The 18,035-nt window shown below is 31.4% G+C and overlaps 2 protein-coding genes across 2 annotated transcripts in view; one reads left to right on the plus strand and one right to left on the minus strand.

Annotated features, from left to right (window-relative positions):
- Positions 1-8,419, minus strand: part of LOC132741876 (calcium-activated potassium channel slowpoke-like) — a 48,281-nt gene extending 39,862 nt beyond the window's left edge. Inside the window, exons 1-2 of the mRNA XM_060730140.1 lie at positions 7,967-8,419; positions 1,061-1,122 (exon numbers count right to left, since the gene is read on the minus strand). Coding sequence (XP_060586123.1) covers positions 1,061-1,122; positions 7,967-8,302 — 398 coding nt within the window. The 5' untranslated portion in view covers positions 8,303-8,419. The remainder of the gene's footprint in view (positions 1-1,060; positions 1,123-7,966) is intronic.
- Positions 8,420-10,197: 1,778 nt separating this feature from the next.
- On the plus strand, positions 10,198-17,661 carry LOC132741875 (programmed cell death protein 2-like). Its single transcript, XM_060730139.1, has 8 exons — positions 10,198-10,358; positions 11,370-11,533; positions 12,233-12,631; positions 15,027-15,073; positions 15,140-15,425; positions 15,751-15,864; positions 16,571-16,716; positions 17,115-17,661. Exons 1-8 carry the CDS (start codon positions 10,272-10,274, stop codon positions 17,252-17,254), a joined length of 1,383 nt encoding a protein of 460 aa, XP_060586122.1. The 5' UTR covers positions 10,198-10,271; the 3' UTR covers positions 17,255-17,661.
- The last annotated feature ends 374 nt before the right edge of the window (positions 17,662-18,035 follow it).

Raw genomic sequence — 18,035 nt, forward strand, 5'->3', positions numbered from 1 at the left:
AAGGTAAATTTGGTGAGTAAATTTGGATGATACATCCATTTTGGAGAGATGCAGGAAGAGAGATAAGTATAAGTGGCAGTTAATTACAGAGCTGGCATATAATTTCAAATGTTAAGACAGATGAAAAATTAAAGCACTGAAATAGATTCTCTTTTATTCAGTACTTTGTTTTTCTCTGTACATGTATATATAAATAAATTTCCCCGCAGGTTTCATGGGTTTTTGTTGGCTTTTCCATAACAAAGGGAGATAAACAGTAATTCAATCAATTGTAAATGGGAAAAGATAAGTAATTTGATGCTGATAACAAATTATTTTATATTTATAATTATATTAAAATTTAACTATCCAGGGAATGAGCAATTGTGAATGATAAAGCTTTTCTTGATTATTACATTTCCGGTTAATACTAATACATGTATATAATTTGCCTGGTTTATAACATTACTTGACTAATGAAATGGGCAAAGCTTAGTATGACAGAGGCTGATATGATGCAAAAATCTCAGATACAATGACTATTTCAAAAGATTTTGCCTGTCTTTGTGGATTGAACGCGTTGTAAAACCATTCACATACATGCAATGATGAGTGACTGAATACCAAGTTATTAAGAACAAACTACATTGTACATTGTTTTTTTTAAATTAGTTAATTCAACGTCTCATTATAACAGCGACATTTTTTTTTTTTTTTTTTTTTTCAAATTAAAGCAATTTATTTGGTTGTGAAACCACATTGAATCAAATTAAATGCTACAAAATGTAGGAGGATTTAGAGAAAACAATTTATATAAAAGACATGATTTGATCAAATTGAGAAGGGCACAGACAGTATGAGGGATGGTAATCTGGCGGAAATAATATATGTAGCCATTTCTTGTTCTTTTCTTTTGATTTAAAAATTAAAAGGGTCATTGCCCCCTTAAAGGAATGCACGCTATTGTTCTCTTTTGTTCTGTTTACAGTCGAAATGCCCCCTATCCTTATTTGGTCATTGGGACAGACAGACAGTCAGACAGACAATAAGAAAGAGAAGAAAAGAAACATTGAATACTTACGTTGAGGCGTCAATGAAGTAGATTATTAATGATGCAATACTGAGGACAAACACCAGACATACCTGAAAATAAATAGAGTAACATGCTATTTATCAGTTTGTTATCCAATAGGCATAAACTTCTGAATTTCTAAAAATCGTTTTTATTCCAGCATCCATTTTAGGAACTGTCTGATATTTATATGGCACAATTCAATATTAAAATTTAAAGTTTGTCAAACAACTGAATGGAATGGCAGACTAACTAATAGTCCTTTACATATGTATAATGGCAAGGGCTTATAATTTTTCGGTTTAAAGGCATCAAATAAAATCACAAGTGGTCCCCTTGAAATTGCATAATAAAAAGGGGCCGGAAAAAAGTTGGGAACATTTTGGGCCTAAGTTTTTTCATTGGGGAAAGGGTACGGGTCTTAAAAAATGTAAATAAATGCACAGTTTTTTGAAAAAAGAACGGGTTTTCCCTATTTTCTGAAAATGCACCCATTTCGGGTTTTTTTCTTTTTAAATAAGAAAAATTTAAGACTTTTTGGGAAGATAGTTTTAAAAACCCAAATTTAAACAAAAATTCTTTTTTTTCCCGTTTAATGTGTTCCCTTCCCTTTGTAGCAGGCAATAGCAAAGACATGAAAATTAGTTCATTAAACCCTTGAAATAGCATATTGAAAAATTTCCCATCAAAAAGGAAAAATAATATTTTTTGGGTTGACATTTTCGGGAAAAAAGGCTGAAAAATTTTTTTGGGGAGGAAAATATCTGCAAATTGTCCCTTAATAACATATAGATCACCCAGAAATTTGTTCCCTCTAACAGGCCTCGACATTAGCGGTGGTCCATTGGTCCGAGACCACCTGATTTTTTCAAGGACCACCTAATTTTACAGGCAACTGGTCCGTTAGACCACTTGAATTTTCCAAAGGGTGCAGGGCTTATCTAGGAGAATGGTTATTTGGTTGAAAAACGTGTTCTATAATTGTCGTTTTAAACCATTTCTCCGATGTACAGGTATATGTTCATTCATCTCATAAGTTCAAAAAGATCTTAAGACATCCATAACCTTTTGTTAACTCGCTAAAAGTGTAGTTAAAAAAGTAGAAAATTATTTTAATAATTAAAGTATAAAATTCATTCAAATGTCTCTTGTACTGCATTGAATTTATAACATTGTATCACTATGGGATATCGGATAACCACATGAATAATGGTGCAAACAAAGGCAAAGGAAAAATTAAATATCTAGTAATCTTTGGCTACTTTTTTACACGATCAGAGATCCATTTTTTCTTATTTAAAGTACTTTAAAAGGTTATAAATACTTTGTCAAAAATAAATAAATTCTAACAAACAAGCATGTATAATAAATCTGTGAGGAAGATAATTAAAAGACAATTATAATGTTGGAATTTTTCTGTTTATCAATAATATTTCATTGTTTCAAAGACAAGAAAATAATAACTTAATTAATAGTTTAATTAACAAGAGCTGTCACAGGAGACAGCGAAGCTCGACTAATAAAATACTGGACGCAGTAAGGAGGACAAAACTATGAAAGAAAAATCAATTATGTATAATTACGTCTTAAGTTATAGTAAAAAAATAACATTTGTTAACATAAATTCCAAGATCAAGGGGAATAATTATAGAAATAGTCATGCTAGAGTTATGGATCTTGCCACACAACATTTGTGTAATGATAAGAAATATATATTTGAAGTTTGAAGTATTTTAGCTATAGATACCTTAAAAAGTAAAGAAGTAATTATATTTCTTAAAGAAAATCCTAAGTTCAAAGAGAGATAAATCTGTAAATATTGCTTCAAGAGTAATGAACATTGTCACATAAAATGTAATTAATGATAAGGTATAAGTATTTGAAGTTTGAGGTAGATACCTTTAAAAATAAAAAAGTTAAAATAAAAAATAACATTTTTCTAGTAAATAAATCTAAGTTTATGGGGAGATAATTCTTGCAATATTGGTGCTAGAGTTATGAACCTTGTCACATAAGATGTGGATGATGATTACGTAAATATATTTGAAGTATGAAGTTGATCCCTTTAGAAATAAATAAGTTACAGTAAAAAATAATATTTTTTATGGAAAATTCTAAGTTCAAAGGGAGATAAATCTGAAAATATTGGTGCTAGAGTTATGAACCTTGTCACATAAGATGGGGATGATGATAACGTAAATATATTTGAAGTATGAGGTCGATCCCTTAAGAAACAAAGAAGAAACAGTAAGAAATAGTATTTTTTGAGGAAAATTCTAAGTTCAAGGGGAGATAAATCTGAAAATATTGGTGCTAGAGTTATGAACCTTGTCACATAAGATGGAGATGATGATAAGGTACATATATTTGAAGTATGAGGTTGATCCCTTAGGAAACAAAGAAGAAACAGTAAGAAATAGTATTTTTTGAGGAAAATTCTAAGTTCAAGGGGAGATAAATCTGAAAATATTGGTGCTAGAGTTATGAACCTTGTCACATAAGATGGGGATGATGATAAGGTACATATATTTGAAGTATGAGGTTGATCCCTTAAGAAATAAAGAAATATCAGTATAAAAATAGTATTTTTTAAGGAAAATTCTAAGTTCAAGGGGAGATAAATCTGAAAATATTGGTGCTAGAGTTATGAACCTTGTCACATAAGATGTGGTTGATGATAAGGAACATATATTTGAAGTTTGAAGTTGATACCTTAAGAAATGACAAAGTTATAGTAAAAAATATTTTACTGCACCAAAACTTTAATCTAAAATCTGGACGCGGACGCGGACGCCGACGCCGACGCCGGGGCGAGTAGGACAGCTCTCCATATACTTCGTATAGTCGAGCTAAAAATGTTAATCTATAAAAAGCAATTATTATTTTTATCAGATGTACCAGGGAACAGCAATGAGTATTTGAATAACAGTAAGGAAATAAGTCATACACAAATGGTTTCACTATTCTCATTAACTTGAGTTGCGGAAGAAATCACTTAACCGAAGTATGAGTACTGTGATGTATTTTTCAATGAGATAATAAATACTTAATAGGATTACAATGACTTACTATCTGATCTAAAATTGAGATTAAAATATACATGTTTTCTTCAGTTGTTATAAATCTAATAATAAATATGTTCTAAATCTGGAGTTTCCTTAAAACAAATGAGTAAAAAAAAGATGGACCACCTGTGTTCAGAAAGGACCACCTGAATTTTGGATCCAGTGGTCCGGCATACCACCTGCTGAAAAAGTTAGTGTCGAGACCTGCTCTAATAATTACTTTGATGCTGAGCCATATATTGCCTCCAAATGTAGATTCAGCCAGAGAAATATTACATTGTGAATCCCATCACCCATGAATATTGAATAATTAAAGTTTAAAAAGAGCTTTGTGAATAATTATTCAACTAGAGTTTTATATATCCCTGTAGACATTAACACAGCCATTTTGTATGCTATGAATTATTCTACAAAATATTTATGTCACTCATATATAGATCTACATCTGCCTGGGTAAAAATCAATGTTTGGTCTTACTTTTTACAACAGGGAAGGTTCTCTCCAATATAGCATATGTCAAGGTATATTGTATTCTGAGGCTGACAAAATAACCCAAATTACCTGCCTAATTTGTATAATGGACTTGCCCAGATTTGAATTTGGAACAGTCCATTCGAAGTATAAGGGATTCCAATATCAAAATTTGAGTTATAATACAGTGTATGTAAAAAAAAAGTTTACCATAGTTATTTATAATATATAAGGGAAAAGGCAAAATTAACTTTTAATCAAATTGTAAATAAAATACTTAACAAAATCTGTAATTCAGCCTGAGAGTTTCTCAATATTTAGTTTGCCAAGAATAATATTTTAATTTGAATGTAGGCAATTTAATAGCAACCATTATTATTAAGACAATTACCAAGTGTATCCTTTGTTTAATCTTTAAAGTTTAAATCATTTAAATCATCTGAAGAGATTATTTCGTAAGACATAGTTACTGTTTTCATTCATGGCTAAGTCAATGTTCCAGTGCAATTTTTATTGAATCATTGAAGAAAATTTAATGATAACTTTGTAAGGAATAATTCCTGTTTTCAACCAGGGAAAATTAGATGATTTGACTCTCCAAATTTAATTTGATTAATTTATTTAATGTTTTCCTTCCTAAAAAGTTGCTGATTATCATAATATTATATAGTGCATGTAAATTAGTATTTGGCGTATAGCGGATAGGTAATAGTAGTTATGATGATGATGAAGATGATGATGGTGGTTATGATGATGATAGTGATTATCATCATCATCATCATTCTGCATGACTATGTCTGAACAAAATAAAAGAGCACTTTAGAAAATGCAATGTGCAAATTACTTTCTTTGTTCACTTCACAATATTTTACATTTACATTTTATTAATATATGTTTTAATAAATTTGTTTAAACTTTCATGAAATTTAGCATGAATTGGAGGCATGCTGCTTTATGTTTGATTTTTCTTTGTATATGAAGTAAAATTTAAAATTGGACAGAAAATGAATTCATATTAATGAATACTTGTACAATTTAAATATTTAATACTAACACTTTAATACTCTGATCAAGTGATCAGAAAATTTGATACTTGAACAAGATTTGTATTTACATTAGTGAAATTATTATATATAGATCTATAGATCTAAGGAAAATCAAGCTTAAGTTACAGCCCTAATAAATTCCTTATGATAAAATTCAATTAAAGACAATTAATAAATGGTGATTAATTCCACAGATTCTATACAGGGGATCAATAGAGTTCAGTAACAATGTGGATAATTGTTGTGAAGTAACAATAATATAGGTAAATTGATGATGTAGATAGCATGAAAGATAAACAGCTGCTACTTTGTATACTGTACATGTATATAACCTTGTAGCCAGGCATGTAACAGCTAAAAAAAGCTGCTTTTATCCCAATCTTACAACTTATTACCACAAAGGTCAGACAATATACAGAAAGTAATAAAAGAGTTAGATTTAATCAGATTTCTATAGGGATTTCAAACAGTTCGTAATCTGTTGGAATCAATCTCTCACAATTGTTTTAAGATTATAATGAAAGTATATGATTACAACCTGTTACCATGAAATCTCTCACAAAGAAGACACAAGAGATAGCATTTATATTTCATAAGGATAAACAGTTTACTGGGAAAGCATTAAAAATTTAAATGCTAAGTAATCCATGTCTAAAATTCTGAGTTGTTTAATTTTTTTCAGAAATACCTGAAAGACAGGACTTAAATTCTACTTGAAAGTATTTTCTGCAAACAATTCTCGCCTATGGTTTTTCAGTGAAAATATATTAACAAATATGTATATTTTATGCAGTAGTCAGATCATTTTTGCAATATTCAAACTTGAATCTTATGCAAGCTTCAGTCACTGGAACGCAATTGTCATTTTTTAATTAAGGACATACAATTTTGATGATGTAATATTTATGATAATTATAGAGAACATAATTAAAAAATTGATAGCATAATTAAAAAATAATGATTTCTAATTATAGTATTTAGGATTGTAACTGAACTTGTGTTTTTGGTGTGACTACTAGTTTAAGCAAAGAACAATACAGAATAGTAATGCATAGGTATATGTAGATACAAGAAAGTAACTGATACAAGAAAATAACTGACATACTTTCTCACAGTTCTACTAAACCATTGTATGCATATGTCATTTATTATACCTTTTGCACTAATAGCTGTACATACATAGTCTTTAGTTGTTTTTTGTTGCTTGTTTTGCTGCTGTTGTTTTTGTTGTGTTTTTTCTTAATTTCTGTTTTAATTTGTAATTTGTTTTTTAACTTTTAATTTGCAGCGCCTGACCAATTTAATTTTGTCAATACCAACTAAGAAACTTATAACTTCGGATAACTGCATTATGTTAATGTTCAGTTAATTTGAATGATACTAAATGATTGTGAACTTTATCATATTTGATTTTTTCATGGGCTTAAAATAAACTTTAACTGGAATGATGTAGTCTCATGGCTAAAACTACATGGCTAAAGACTTACAATCCTATGGTTTTAAAGTCAGGTAAATGTTTCTTTGTGTTTATTGTATTTTATAATGTTAAATACCTTACAATTCACTAAACTTTTAATCACTATTATTAAAAGTAAATCAAAGGTCAGTGACATTCATCTGATTTATTCTTATCCTCAAGATTAAAATATATTTAATATAGTAAACTATCAAGTAAAAGTAAACTTCTATAATAATTTAGTTTGATATACATGTATTGTAATAATACACTGAGCGTAAAAAATCAATAGTTTTTAAAAGATTTTAAGTAATTCAATATTTTAAGAAATTTTATCTATTGTGAAGAATATAATTGTGTCTACAATTTAACATAAGTTTTGCTATATTATAAAAGTACAGTTTTTACGAAATCAATCGTTGGGAGTACCAAAAACTTTTTTTTATATTGTAATGCGGTATATATTGTGATGTAAATAGTGCAATTAAAGGCCCATTGTGCCTCGGAAATGCTTTTATTTTTATTTCTCGAAGGCTTTTTAATTTTGTTGTACTTTTATAGTATCCAAAGAGATACTCATTGGCCAATTACCTGAACAATCTTTTTTATCTGTTGCTCTTTGGCAATTCATACAGTTTATAGTAAATAAGTATTTTATTTGGTAGTAAAAATACTACTTTGTTTACATTTTGCTACTTTTCTGACAGATTATATTACATTTATCGCTCCTTTCTAAAGAGCAGTTCTAACATTCTATAAAACCTTTATTTAAACATTATAAGATTTATGTTTGCCCTTTCTTAAAAAGTAAAAAAATATCTTTGTTTCTCAAGCATAATGTGCCTTTAAGTAAGTCTTAATTTATTTTGATACCTACCAAGATTCTACCAGTGGTAGTCTGTCCAGATATCAACTCCCCAGCCCAATCCTTGGCTTCTGTGAGCCAACCCACCTCTGGGTCATGACCCTTTATATTAAACAACCCCTGACTTTTCTCTTTTGAATCCTTTGTAGGTTCAACGTGTATTGCTGTATTTGGTGTTATTATGGAACTTTTCCTCTGGCCAGTTTTCGTCTGACAGCACAGATACAGTACCAGTCTGTACACTATAATGACAACCAGTCCACCTCCAAATGTTATCAAACTGGAAGAGAGAAAATAGTACCATTTCCCGGCTTCGCATGTCTCTACCGTCGAGTTAGCAGCCGACATCGTTATATAATTCCTTTCTCTCTATATCCACACAGTTAACTATTTTCTCTTACTTATCATAATTATAACACTAAATATAATGTTAACCATACGAGAAATCTATAACCGGTGTACCATTTGCACCCCGAAACACTGCTCTTTTTAACCCAAAAAATTTCGTTAACTGGGTTCACAAAATCCATAGGGACAAAACCAAGTTGAAAGAGTTTTTTTCCTGAAAAACGGGAAAGTAAATTTTCCACGGGAAAAACTGGAATTTCCCCGCTTTCCCCAATACTCTTTCATATAGGGGGCTGGGGTAAAAAAGATTATCGACAAATCTTAGAGAAAAAACGTTTTCCAATACACACCGGCATAGGATTCATTTCGATATCTATGTCTCAAATCTCGTGCGCTGTACACGTACGAGCATAGGGACCGAATACCTGATAGCGTCTGCTGTCCGGTTTACGGTACTTAATTGCTGATATGTATCAAAATAATACATAATTATGTTGATATTTAGTATTGCAGTAGAATTTCACATTTTGTTATTATATATATTAATTACAGTTATATTCAATTATATAACATGATAAATATTATCTTGCGACCTTGACTGATGAAATATTTATTTTTTGACGATCAATATTAAAATGGCCACAAAATTCTTTCAAATTTTTAAGAGTTTTATTTTCTGGACACTACATTCGTCGTCTTTGAACAATGTACACCGTCTGTGCCTTTCACAAAGGCTTCTCCTTTTCCGCACGAGTTCGGTAAATTTTAGTTGTTGAGTTCGCGAGCATCTTAAATCATTATTTTCTGACAAAAAATGAGTAATTCCAATGGTAAAATTGTACGTCACGTATTATCAGTTAGAAATTTTTTATAGCATATCGTCTAACTTTCAAAAACCAATGACAGAGCTATATTTGAATAGTTTGTTATAAAAGTTTGTAAACCAATGTAAGATAACACCATAACCTACAAAACAGGGTCTTTCAATTATATGAGAGGAAGAGAAAGAGAAAAAAAACCTTCATGTAATACCGTTTAAGCATCACTTAGTTTTAAATAAGCAAAACGGTATTCGATGACACTACGCAGTTGTTAAAAACGATAAAAGAGATGTGCAATCTATGCATTCAGATGTAATCAAGTATTTCTCTTTCCAAACGAATCCATGCACAGCTTGTGTTAATCATTCATGGTAAATTTCTATGCAATTATAATAACATTTGAAGTGCGGGTATTTAAACAAGATTTATGCCGAATTTTAATCACGTCTTACATGCAGGCTAATAATCTGATAAAAAACCAGGTATGGTTTATATTTGAGTATTCATATATACGACCAGTATAGAACCATCCGCGCTATCTATGTCTCTGCACGGATTTATATTAATATAAATCCGTGGTATCTGGTATAACCAGGCTCTTTTTGTGTAATTTTAAAGATAATAATGGAAAGTTTCAAAAAAAAGAAAATAACCCACGCACTTCAAGAAATCTAGCAGCATAAAGGTTAATAACCCAACCCCCTTTTTATCTGCGTTATTCCTTGACAAAAAATAACGCTTTGCATAACTAGTGGAAATAACTTAACATATGAATAAAAAAAAAAAAAATTATTTATTTACCTTGAAAAAGGCATACATTTGCCGAAACGTTGGAAAAATAAAAAATGTTATTATACGTGTTATTGCTGTGACTTTATTATTTTAATATTAACATATGAATGCGACTTTCACTTTTTGAACAAAATACTTAGTAATGAAGTTCATTCTGAAATTAGATGTACTTCATTCTTGTGCATATGCAGCATTGCATAAAAAATTAAAGTTAATTGTCATTTAAACAGTCATACAGATGTGAAACAGTTTATCACGTGATACATTTGCACGGGTACTCATTGTATTTTAGTTCTCACGATGCAGTCATTATTACGAGTGTGCCGGTTGCGCAATAAAATAATTAAATTGACATCATGTCATGTTTGTTGGGAATTTGTGATTCTAAAGTATCTCCAAACTACACACAGTCTCCATATACCAACAAAATCGGAGGAATACCGGTATTGTCAATTTATTTCGTGGTATATTTTGTTGAAATTCTAAGTATGTAAGTGTGTCACAGCATCCGGATAAATTTTATTTCGGATAAAAGTGACGGTTGAACACCACTAATTACCTACCAGCCTACAAATCTAATCTGTTTACAGTGTATATGGAATGAGCTTTTATTTAAATAAATATAGGGATGCTTGTAGTCGAAATATGCCAAAGCTAGATTCTGAGATATTTTTGTTCAGGGTAAGAATTTGGGGGGGGGGGGGGGGGGGGGGGAACATATAGTTCTGGCTTCTATAACTTTATATGTCGCTTTTATTTTGACATTACAGATCTAGCAGTACTATAAAACCTGTTCGCTGAAGTCTCTTTAGCTAGGGTACATATTGCTATACACGAAATAGCACAATATATCAATGCATAATACAATTTAACTTGGACTAGGAAACTAGGAGAAATTCAAGCTACTTTGTGACTATATCTGTTGTTTGCAACATCTTTATCTCTTAGAGAACCTGAGTAAAATTCCACCAATCTGATTCATCACTACAAATGAAATATTAAAAGTATCTTATACCGGTAAACCTATAAAAATTAAGATACCTTTTGATAGTAATAGATAGCACATGGTGTTCAACAAGTTACATATAGGCTACTTTTAACATTTACATTTAAAAGTGTACATTTTATTTATATTAAAATCTTTTACAATAGAACAAAACAGAGGATTTACATGTAGCAAATGAAAACCCTGTCCTGTTTTGTGTTTTAATGTGAAAGATGTTAATATTCTGATGTTAGTTAATATTCATAAAGAGAGTAGAATCCTGAATATAACTGAGGTGTTTTGCCTTTGACATTAGTTCATTTAAATATTCATACATGTGTTAGATAAATAAAAAAATAACTTAATAATTGATCAGTGAGAATGTTCTGCTTCAGTTTGCAATTGATTCTGTAAGTTATTGAATTATTTCTTGATGCAAGTGAGTTCAAGTTTACATTTATATTTTCAGAACTGGCCAGTTAATGTTAAAGTGTCAACACCAAGTTGTCAAGTATGTGGAGAGCTTCAGATTCTTGTTGTCCAGCTGTACTGTTGTTTAGAAAAATCTGCATACCACAGAACTTTATATGTATTTGCTTGTAGTAACCCCACATGCTGGAATCATCAACAAAGGTATAAACATTAACTATTAACCTGCTGAAACCCACAATGATTGGCCTTTTTCCGCCAGTATACAATGTACATGTATAGCTTTAGGCCAGCCTGCATATCCATGCAATCTGTCAGATCAGGCTCTGTACTGTTGGTAGTTAGATTTTTGTCTTTCCATATTGAAATTGCTTAAATTTTATATGGATTGTCTTTATTGTTTCTATTTCAAAACAAGGCAAATTGATTAAACAAATTCAGAGTGTGAGATTACGCTAAAAAATAAAGAAAATAAGAATCCCTAAAGAAAGCCCAACACAGCAAAATTGAAAATGTTGCAAGCTCGGTTTGATTGAGCCTGTTCATGGATGGTACTGTCAAGTGCAAACAATCGTCCATGCCCCCTAGCACCAGCCTAAGCAGAATTCAACATTTAACTGGTAAAATTTTGAATTTTGAAACATCCGCAGATCCGCAAGTCATCGATATAAGTTGTCAATATAAGTACACATTATCATTATTTGTTTGCATTTGCCTTGTCAACAAAGAGCCTTTATTAGTTTTTTATTTGTTTACTTTTAGCTCAGCTATACATGCATAATCAAGGTACGGTAGTTAAAAATATGATAGCTATCTTATTCATCATGGCCACTAATGTAATTATACTTGTGTTGTTACAATTCAGTAAAATCATTTTAAAATGAGTTCTATTTTTGGTTCTAGCTGGACAGTATACAGATGTCAAAGTTTGGATAGTAATACACAGAATACTGTAAACTCTAGTTCAAAACATAATCATATTGATAATATTGCTGCTGACTCGGGCAAAGTTGCTGATGATTGGGGAGTAGGAGCTAATGATTGGGGCAATGATGCTGATGATTGGGGTGATGGAGGTGATGATTGGGGAAATGGTGCAAGTGACATAAGCACAAGTGCTAATGTAACTAGTAATCTAGCAAATAGTTCAGATTTTGCTGCTGGTAACAAAGAAAGGTCTACGCAGGATAATGGCGACTTTAAGGTAAACAATAATGAAGTGGTAAACTTTGATTTACATACAATCAAATCAGTTTCTCTCAAAAGCGAAATCTTTAATTTTGCTTTGTCTAAACATGCCTTGTAATAAATTTTGGAAATGGGAATGTTAATACTCCTGTGTCATGAATTGTTATAGAATTTCTCATACCAAAAACAAAAATTTAAGAATTTTGGCTCTGTCCTCCATCCTAAAGTTGATGTGGAGTGTCTCAGACAGCAGATCAGAAATTATTAAGGTCACCAATGTCAAAAATAGATTTTTTACACTTTTACAGGTGTATTAACCTTATTATACCCCCACAAACGAAGTTTAGGGGGGTATATAGGAGTCAGCTTGTCGGTCGGTCCACATCATGGTTTCTGGACGATAACTAGAGTTTGGAGTGAGGTATTATAATCAAACTTGGTATATAGCAACCTTATGTGGAAACCCTGGTTGGTATTGCATTTGGACCCCCTTGGGCCAAGGTCAAGGTCACCGTTACTAAAAAAAAGAAAAATGGTTTCCGGACGATAACTAGAGTTTGGAGTGAGGTATTGTAATCAAACTTGGTATATAGCAACCTTATGTGGATACCCTAGTTGGTATTGCATTTGGACCCCCTGGGGCCAAGGTCAAGGTCACCGTTACTAAAAATAGAAAAATGGTTTCCGGACAATTACTAAAGTTAGGAATGAGATATTGTAATCAAACTTGGTATGTAGCAAGCTTTGTGTGGAAACCCCGGTTGGTATTGCATTTGGACCCCCAGGGGCCAGGGTCAAGGTCACCGTTACTAAAAATAGAAAAATGGTTTCCGGAACAATAACTAAGTTAGGAATGAGATATTGTAATCAAACTTGGTATATAGGAAGCTTATATCAATTTCCTGCATGGTATTGCATCTTGATCCCCTGGGGTATAGGTCAAGGTCACCGTTACTAAAAATAGAAAAATGATTTCTGGACAATTAACAGAGTTAGGAATGAGATATTGTAATCAAACTTGGTGTTTAGCAAGCTTACATGAAGACAGCGCTTGGTATTGCATTTGGACCTCCCTAGGTTCAAGGTCACGGTTACTAAAAAAAGAAAAATGGTTTCCGGACAATTACTAGGGTTAGGAATGAGATATTGTAATCAAACTTCGTATATAGCAAGCTTACATGAAGACAGCGCTTGGTATTGCATTTGGACCCCCCTAGGTTCAAGGTCACGGTTACTAAAAAAAGAAAAATGGTTTCCGGACAATTACTAGGGTTAGGAATGTGATATTGTAATCAAACTTGGTATATAGCAAGCTTATATTAATATCCTGGTTGGGATTGCGATAAGTTGAAATAATTCTTTGTACACAGTGCTGATGATACTTTATTTACTGTAGGTTGAGTTCAATTTTTTCTTCAGACAACTTTTTTTTCAAAAGTCAAAGTTGCTGGTGGGGGTATTAATCACCTTCAGTGCTAGGTCTAGTTCTAACGACAGATGTCTTGTATATTTTGTAGGAACATAAAATTGAGGTATTCTCATTTGGATGGAGTTAGGGGTCAGTTGGGTCAAGGTCACCAGTGCTAAAAATAGATTTTTATACTTTTGCTCATACAGCCTTTATTTATTTGCAGATTTGTATTATAATTGGTAGGAAGATAACTTACATGGTATTCTTCCTTTGGATGGTGTTAGGGGTCAGTTAGGTCAAGGTCAACAGTGCTAAAAATAGATTTTTACACTTTTGCTCATACAGCCTTTATATATCGACAGATTTATTTCATATTTGGTAGGAAAATAAGTTGCATGATATTCTTCCTTTGGAGGGAGTTAGGGGTCAGTTGGGTCAAGGTCTACAGTGCTAAAAATAGATTTTTTACACTTTTGCCCATACAGCCTTTATTTATTGACAGATTTATTTCATAATTGGTAGGAAAATAACTTGCATGATATTCTTCCTTTTGATAGAGGTAGGGGTCAGTTGGTCAAGGTCAAGGGTGCCAATTACAGATTTCTACACATGATTGGTTTTCTTCCATACAAATTAGCTACTTCACTCTCTAAAGTTAAATTATTGACAACAGTGAGCGCGGGGGGCATTTGTGTTTATCAAACACAGATTCTTGTTTCCCTAAATTTTTAAAAAAGCAAAGGACAAGCAATATTCCTAATTTTTCTCTTCATGCATGTATATTTTTTATTAAAATCTTTTACTTGTCTGCTTTAAAATTCTAAGAAGCAGTAATAACAAATGTCATTTTATAGAATATGGTTTCAGTTAATTAGAAGAAAACTATTAAGTTCATGATTGTCATGAAATTGATTAATAAATATATATAAGTTCATAAAAACTTGTCTGTGATTGTCTTGAAATTGATTATTTCTAAAGCTTCCAATTATTAGTGTTGTTCAAATAATTTGATGAAAATTTTAGAATGAATGAGATGGAGGATATTTTCATGATTTTAGGCATGAAAATTATTCAAACCATTTTCTTTTTGGTTTACAGCAGTGTAGCTGGGATGGAGGCTGTATTAGGCATGAAGCAAAATTTATGTATTGATTTAATGTCACAGATGAGATTTATCAACCCAGGTTGATGATGTCATAGATGACATCAAGATGATGTGACATGTGGCAATGGTGGAGAGAAACCAGATAGTGCTTATCATGTTCTTTCCGAAGATATGCCATCGTTGTCTGAGCAGGAAAAATCTAACTTTCTAAACACATGTCAGGCATCTAGTTCATGTGTAAATGTTGATGACAAAGTGTTAGAATCATATTTTATAAATGTGTTTGAAGAGCCGTCTAGTCAGGCAGATGATAATTACCATGTGGCAAAGTTATTAAAAGACTACCAGAAAAGAGAAGGTTGTAATGTGAAAGATATGATGGAGGGTGTAAGGTAATAAGCTTAGTGTAAATATGTTAAAATTCCCAAAATAAGCTTAACATCAACAAAGTCTATAATCCATTCTTGGAACCAACCAGTACTGAGCAATAAGTGTAAAGTTCCTTGCTCAAGAAAACAGCAACTTGCCCCTGATGTGGTTTGAATCCACATCCTTAGATTAATAATCTGACATGTTAACCACTTGGCCATGTCACCTGACTTAACTTTGGTTTCAATCAAAATATGCTTGATTCCTTAATACTGTATCAGTTTTTTTCTTAACTAAAGAATACAAATGTTAGATGATAGAAAGAGGTTATTTTTTTCATCATTGCAGCAGTGAAGGGGGTGGTAAATCTGAACAGTACGAGAAAACAAGCTTACTTCACAGAGATTTCATGTTCCATAAGTTCATGAAGAGGCTGTCACTTTGTCCTGAACAATGTATCAGGTATGGTATAATATTGCATAGGTTTTGAAGATGTATATGGAATTTCTATGATTTTAAATATTGTTTTATAACTTCGTGACACTGATTGTGTATGTAATTTTTTACATTTTGATTAAGAATAAAATCATTCTTTTAGAAGTTTGTCATGTTTTCCCTGTCCAAATAGAAAAAGGGAGGTAATTTTAATTCTGTAACTTGGTACGTGCTGAACCTTAATAGACTTTGAAACTTTCATTATTATGATAATTTTAGATATAATAAAAAATTGACACATTTAATAATCACTTAATGTTCATGGCTTGCTTGATTATATGATAATTTAATTTTTGACATATCAATAATGTTGAAATATCAAACATATCTGTGCTAAATGCTTCCATGATTAAGCATTTACAATAACAAACTGTTTATCAAGTGGCTTGTGAATAAAAAGCACGCTAAGTGGCCCATAGGTAACACTGTTCCCCCAATGAATTTAAAGCCAACCAATTAAACCAAACCAGACTGCACATTAAAGAACAAGTAGTTTCACTTGCAATGGAGTTTCAGCACGCTCAAAAATAAATTAATAGAAGAAAAAACCGAACGGTCTTGTGGAGTGTGTTGCAGGTATGAGTTTCTGTTGGTGACTCTAAAAAATGTATGATGGATATTATAACTAACTTTAAAAAGAAACAAAATACAATGGAAATCATTATTGTTGTAGGTACCAGTGGAATGGTTCAGCATTGTTTAATAGGTCCCCAACCAGCAAGTTACCAAATGCATGTTGTCATTGTGGAGGAGAAGTTGTGTTTGAGCTACAGCTAACTCCAGCTTTAATAAACCATCTGAAATTCCCACATCAAACAGGTCTAGGATGCTTGAAGATATATGTTACTAATTACAGTAGAACTATCATTCATGATTAAGATTTCTTTACTGTACTTTTTAAATTTTGCTTATTTGCCAATTTAAGATGTGTTCTGTTCTGTTTTATACCAAATAAAGAAATGATGTGTTGTATTGCTGTAGGTCTATGAACGTGTACAATAGCAAATTTTCCATTTGTATTTCAAATATTGATAAAATCAATAGAAATGTATCATTTGGATATTCTTATAAAATATTGCTTGAAAAAAATATTGGTAAAGTGCAAATTGATTTAGTATGAACATTTATATAATGAATAATAATATATTTATCTGCTATGTAAATTTATGTCATATCGGATCATGAATCTCACACTTGCCTACAACTGTTTATTTCAGAATCCGTTATAGAGTTTGGTACAGTATTGGTGTATACATGTAAACAGAGTTGCTGGGATGAGACAGTTACATATAGAATAGAACAAGTTCTTGTACAACCTGATCCAGATCATCATTTATTTAAAAAGAACCAAAATTAGTTTATTCCAAAATACGCAAATTATTTATAAATAATTGAAATCAACCTTTTATTTAATAATGTTTATTTACGGGTCATCTGTGGCTGAGTGAGTAAGGTTGATGACTTCAAACCACTTGCCTCTAACTGTTGTGAGTTGGAATCTCATCAGGGACTTTGAATTCTTTCACATGAGGAAGCTATCCTGCTAGCTTACGGAATGTCGGTGGTTCTACTCCGGTTCCGTTTGTGCCTGTAAAAATGCATAGATGGGCGCCTAAGGTCTTCCACCAGTAAATCTGGAAAGTCTCCAATTGACATTTATTGTGTTGGTGTGACGTGAAACCCAACCAAAAAAAATGTATCTGTCTGTTTCAGTGTGTTCATGTTATTTCCTTTCTGAAGAAGCTAAATAAAAGTGAAACATGTCTTGACAAATTTAGATTTTTTTTAATCTTTTCATCATTAATTCCAAATGAAATTACTAATTACAAATTTTCCACTTTTCCCATAGTTTCAATTCACTATTTATATTTTTTCCATATGACATTGATGAACCAATATTGTATGATAATTTTCAGATAATTTTTTCTTGCAATTAACTGCTAAATACAATTTGTTCCTCCTGACTAAAAAGGTAATAAATTATAAAAGAAATTATATATATATACAACAAATGTATAGAAAATAAGATTTTTAAAGTAAAACAAAAAACATAAATAATCAAAAATGTATTTTCTGACTAATAATTAGAAAATTACATAAAATTTGATTCGTTTTCTGCAGTGGTTACGACAAATCTA

Source organism: Ruditapes philippinarum, unplaced genomic scaffold (genome assembly GCF_026571515.1).
Source record: "Ruditapes philippinarum isolate M1 unplaced genomic scaffold, ASM2657151v2 ctg2614_1_1_1_1, whole genome shotgun sequence".
In the NCBI taxonomy this organism is placed as follows: Eukaryota; Metazoa; Mollusca; class Bivalvia; order Venerida; family Veneridae; genus Ruditapes; species Ruditapes philippinarum.

Coding starts and splice junctions, on each gene's coding strand:
- LOC132741875 (XM_060730139.1), top strand. CDS start 10,272: ATGTCATGTTTGTTGGGAATTTGTGATTCTAAAGTATCTCCAAACTAC. Junction 11,534..12,232: donor TGCTGGAATCATCAACAAAG/GTATAAACATTA, acceptor TTTTGGTTCTAG/CTGGACAGTATACAGATGTC. Junction 15,865..16,570: donor TGTCCTGAACAATGTATCAG/GTATGGTATAAT, acceptor TTATTGTTGTAG/GTACCAGTGGAATGGTTCAG.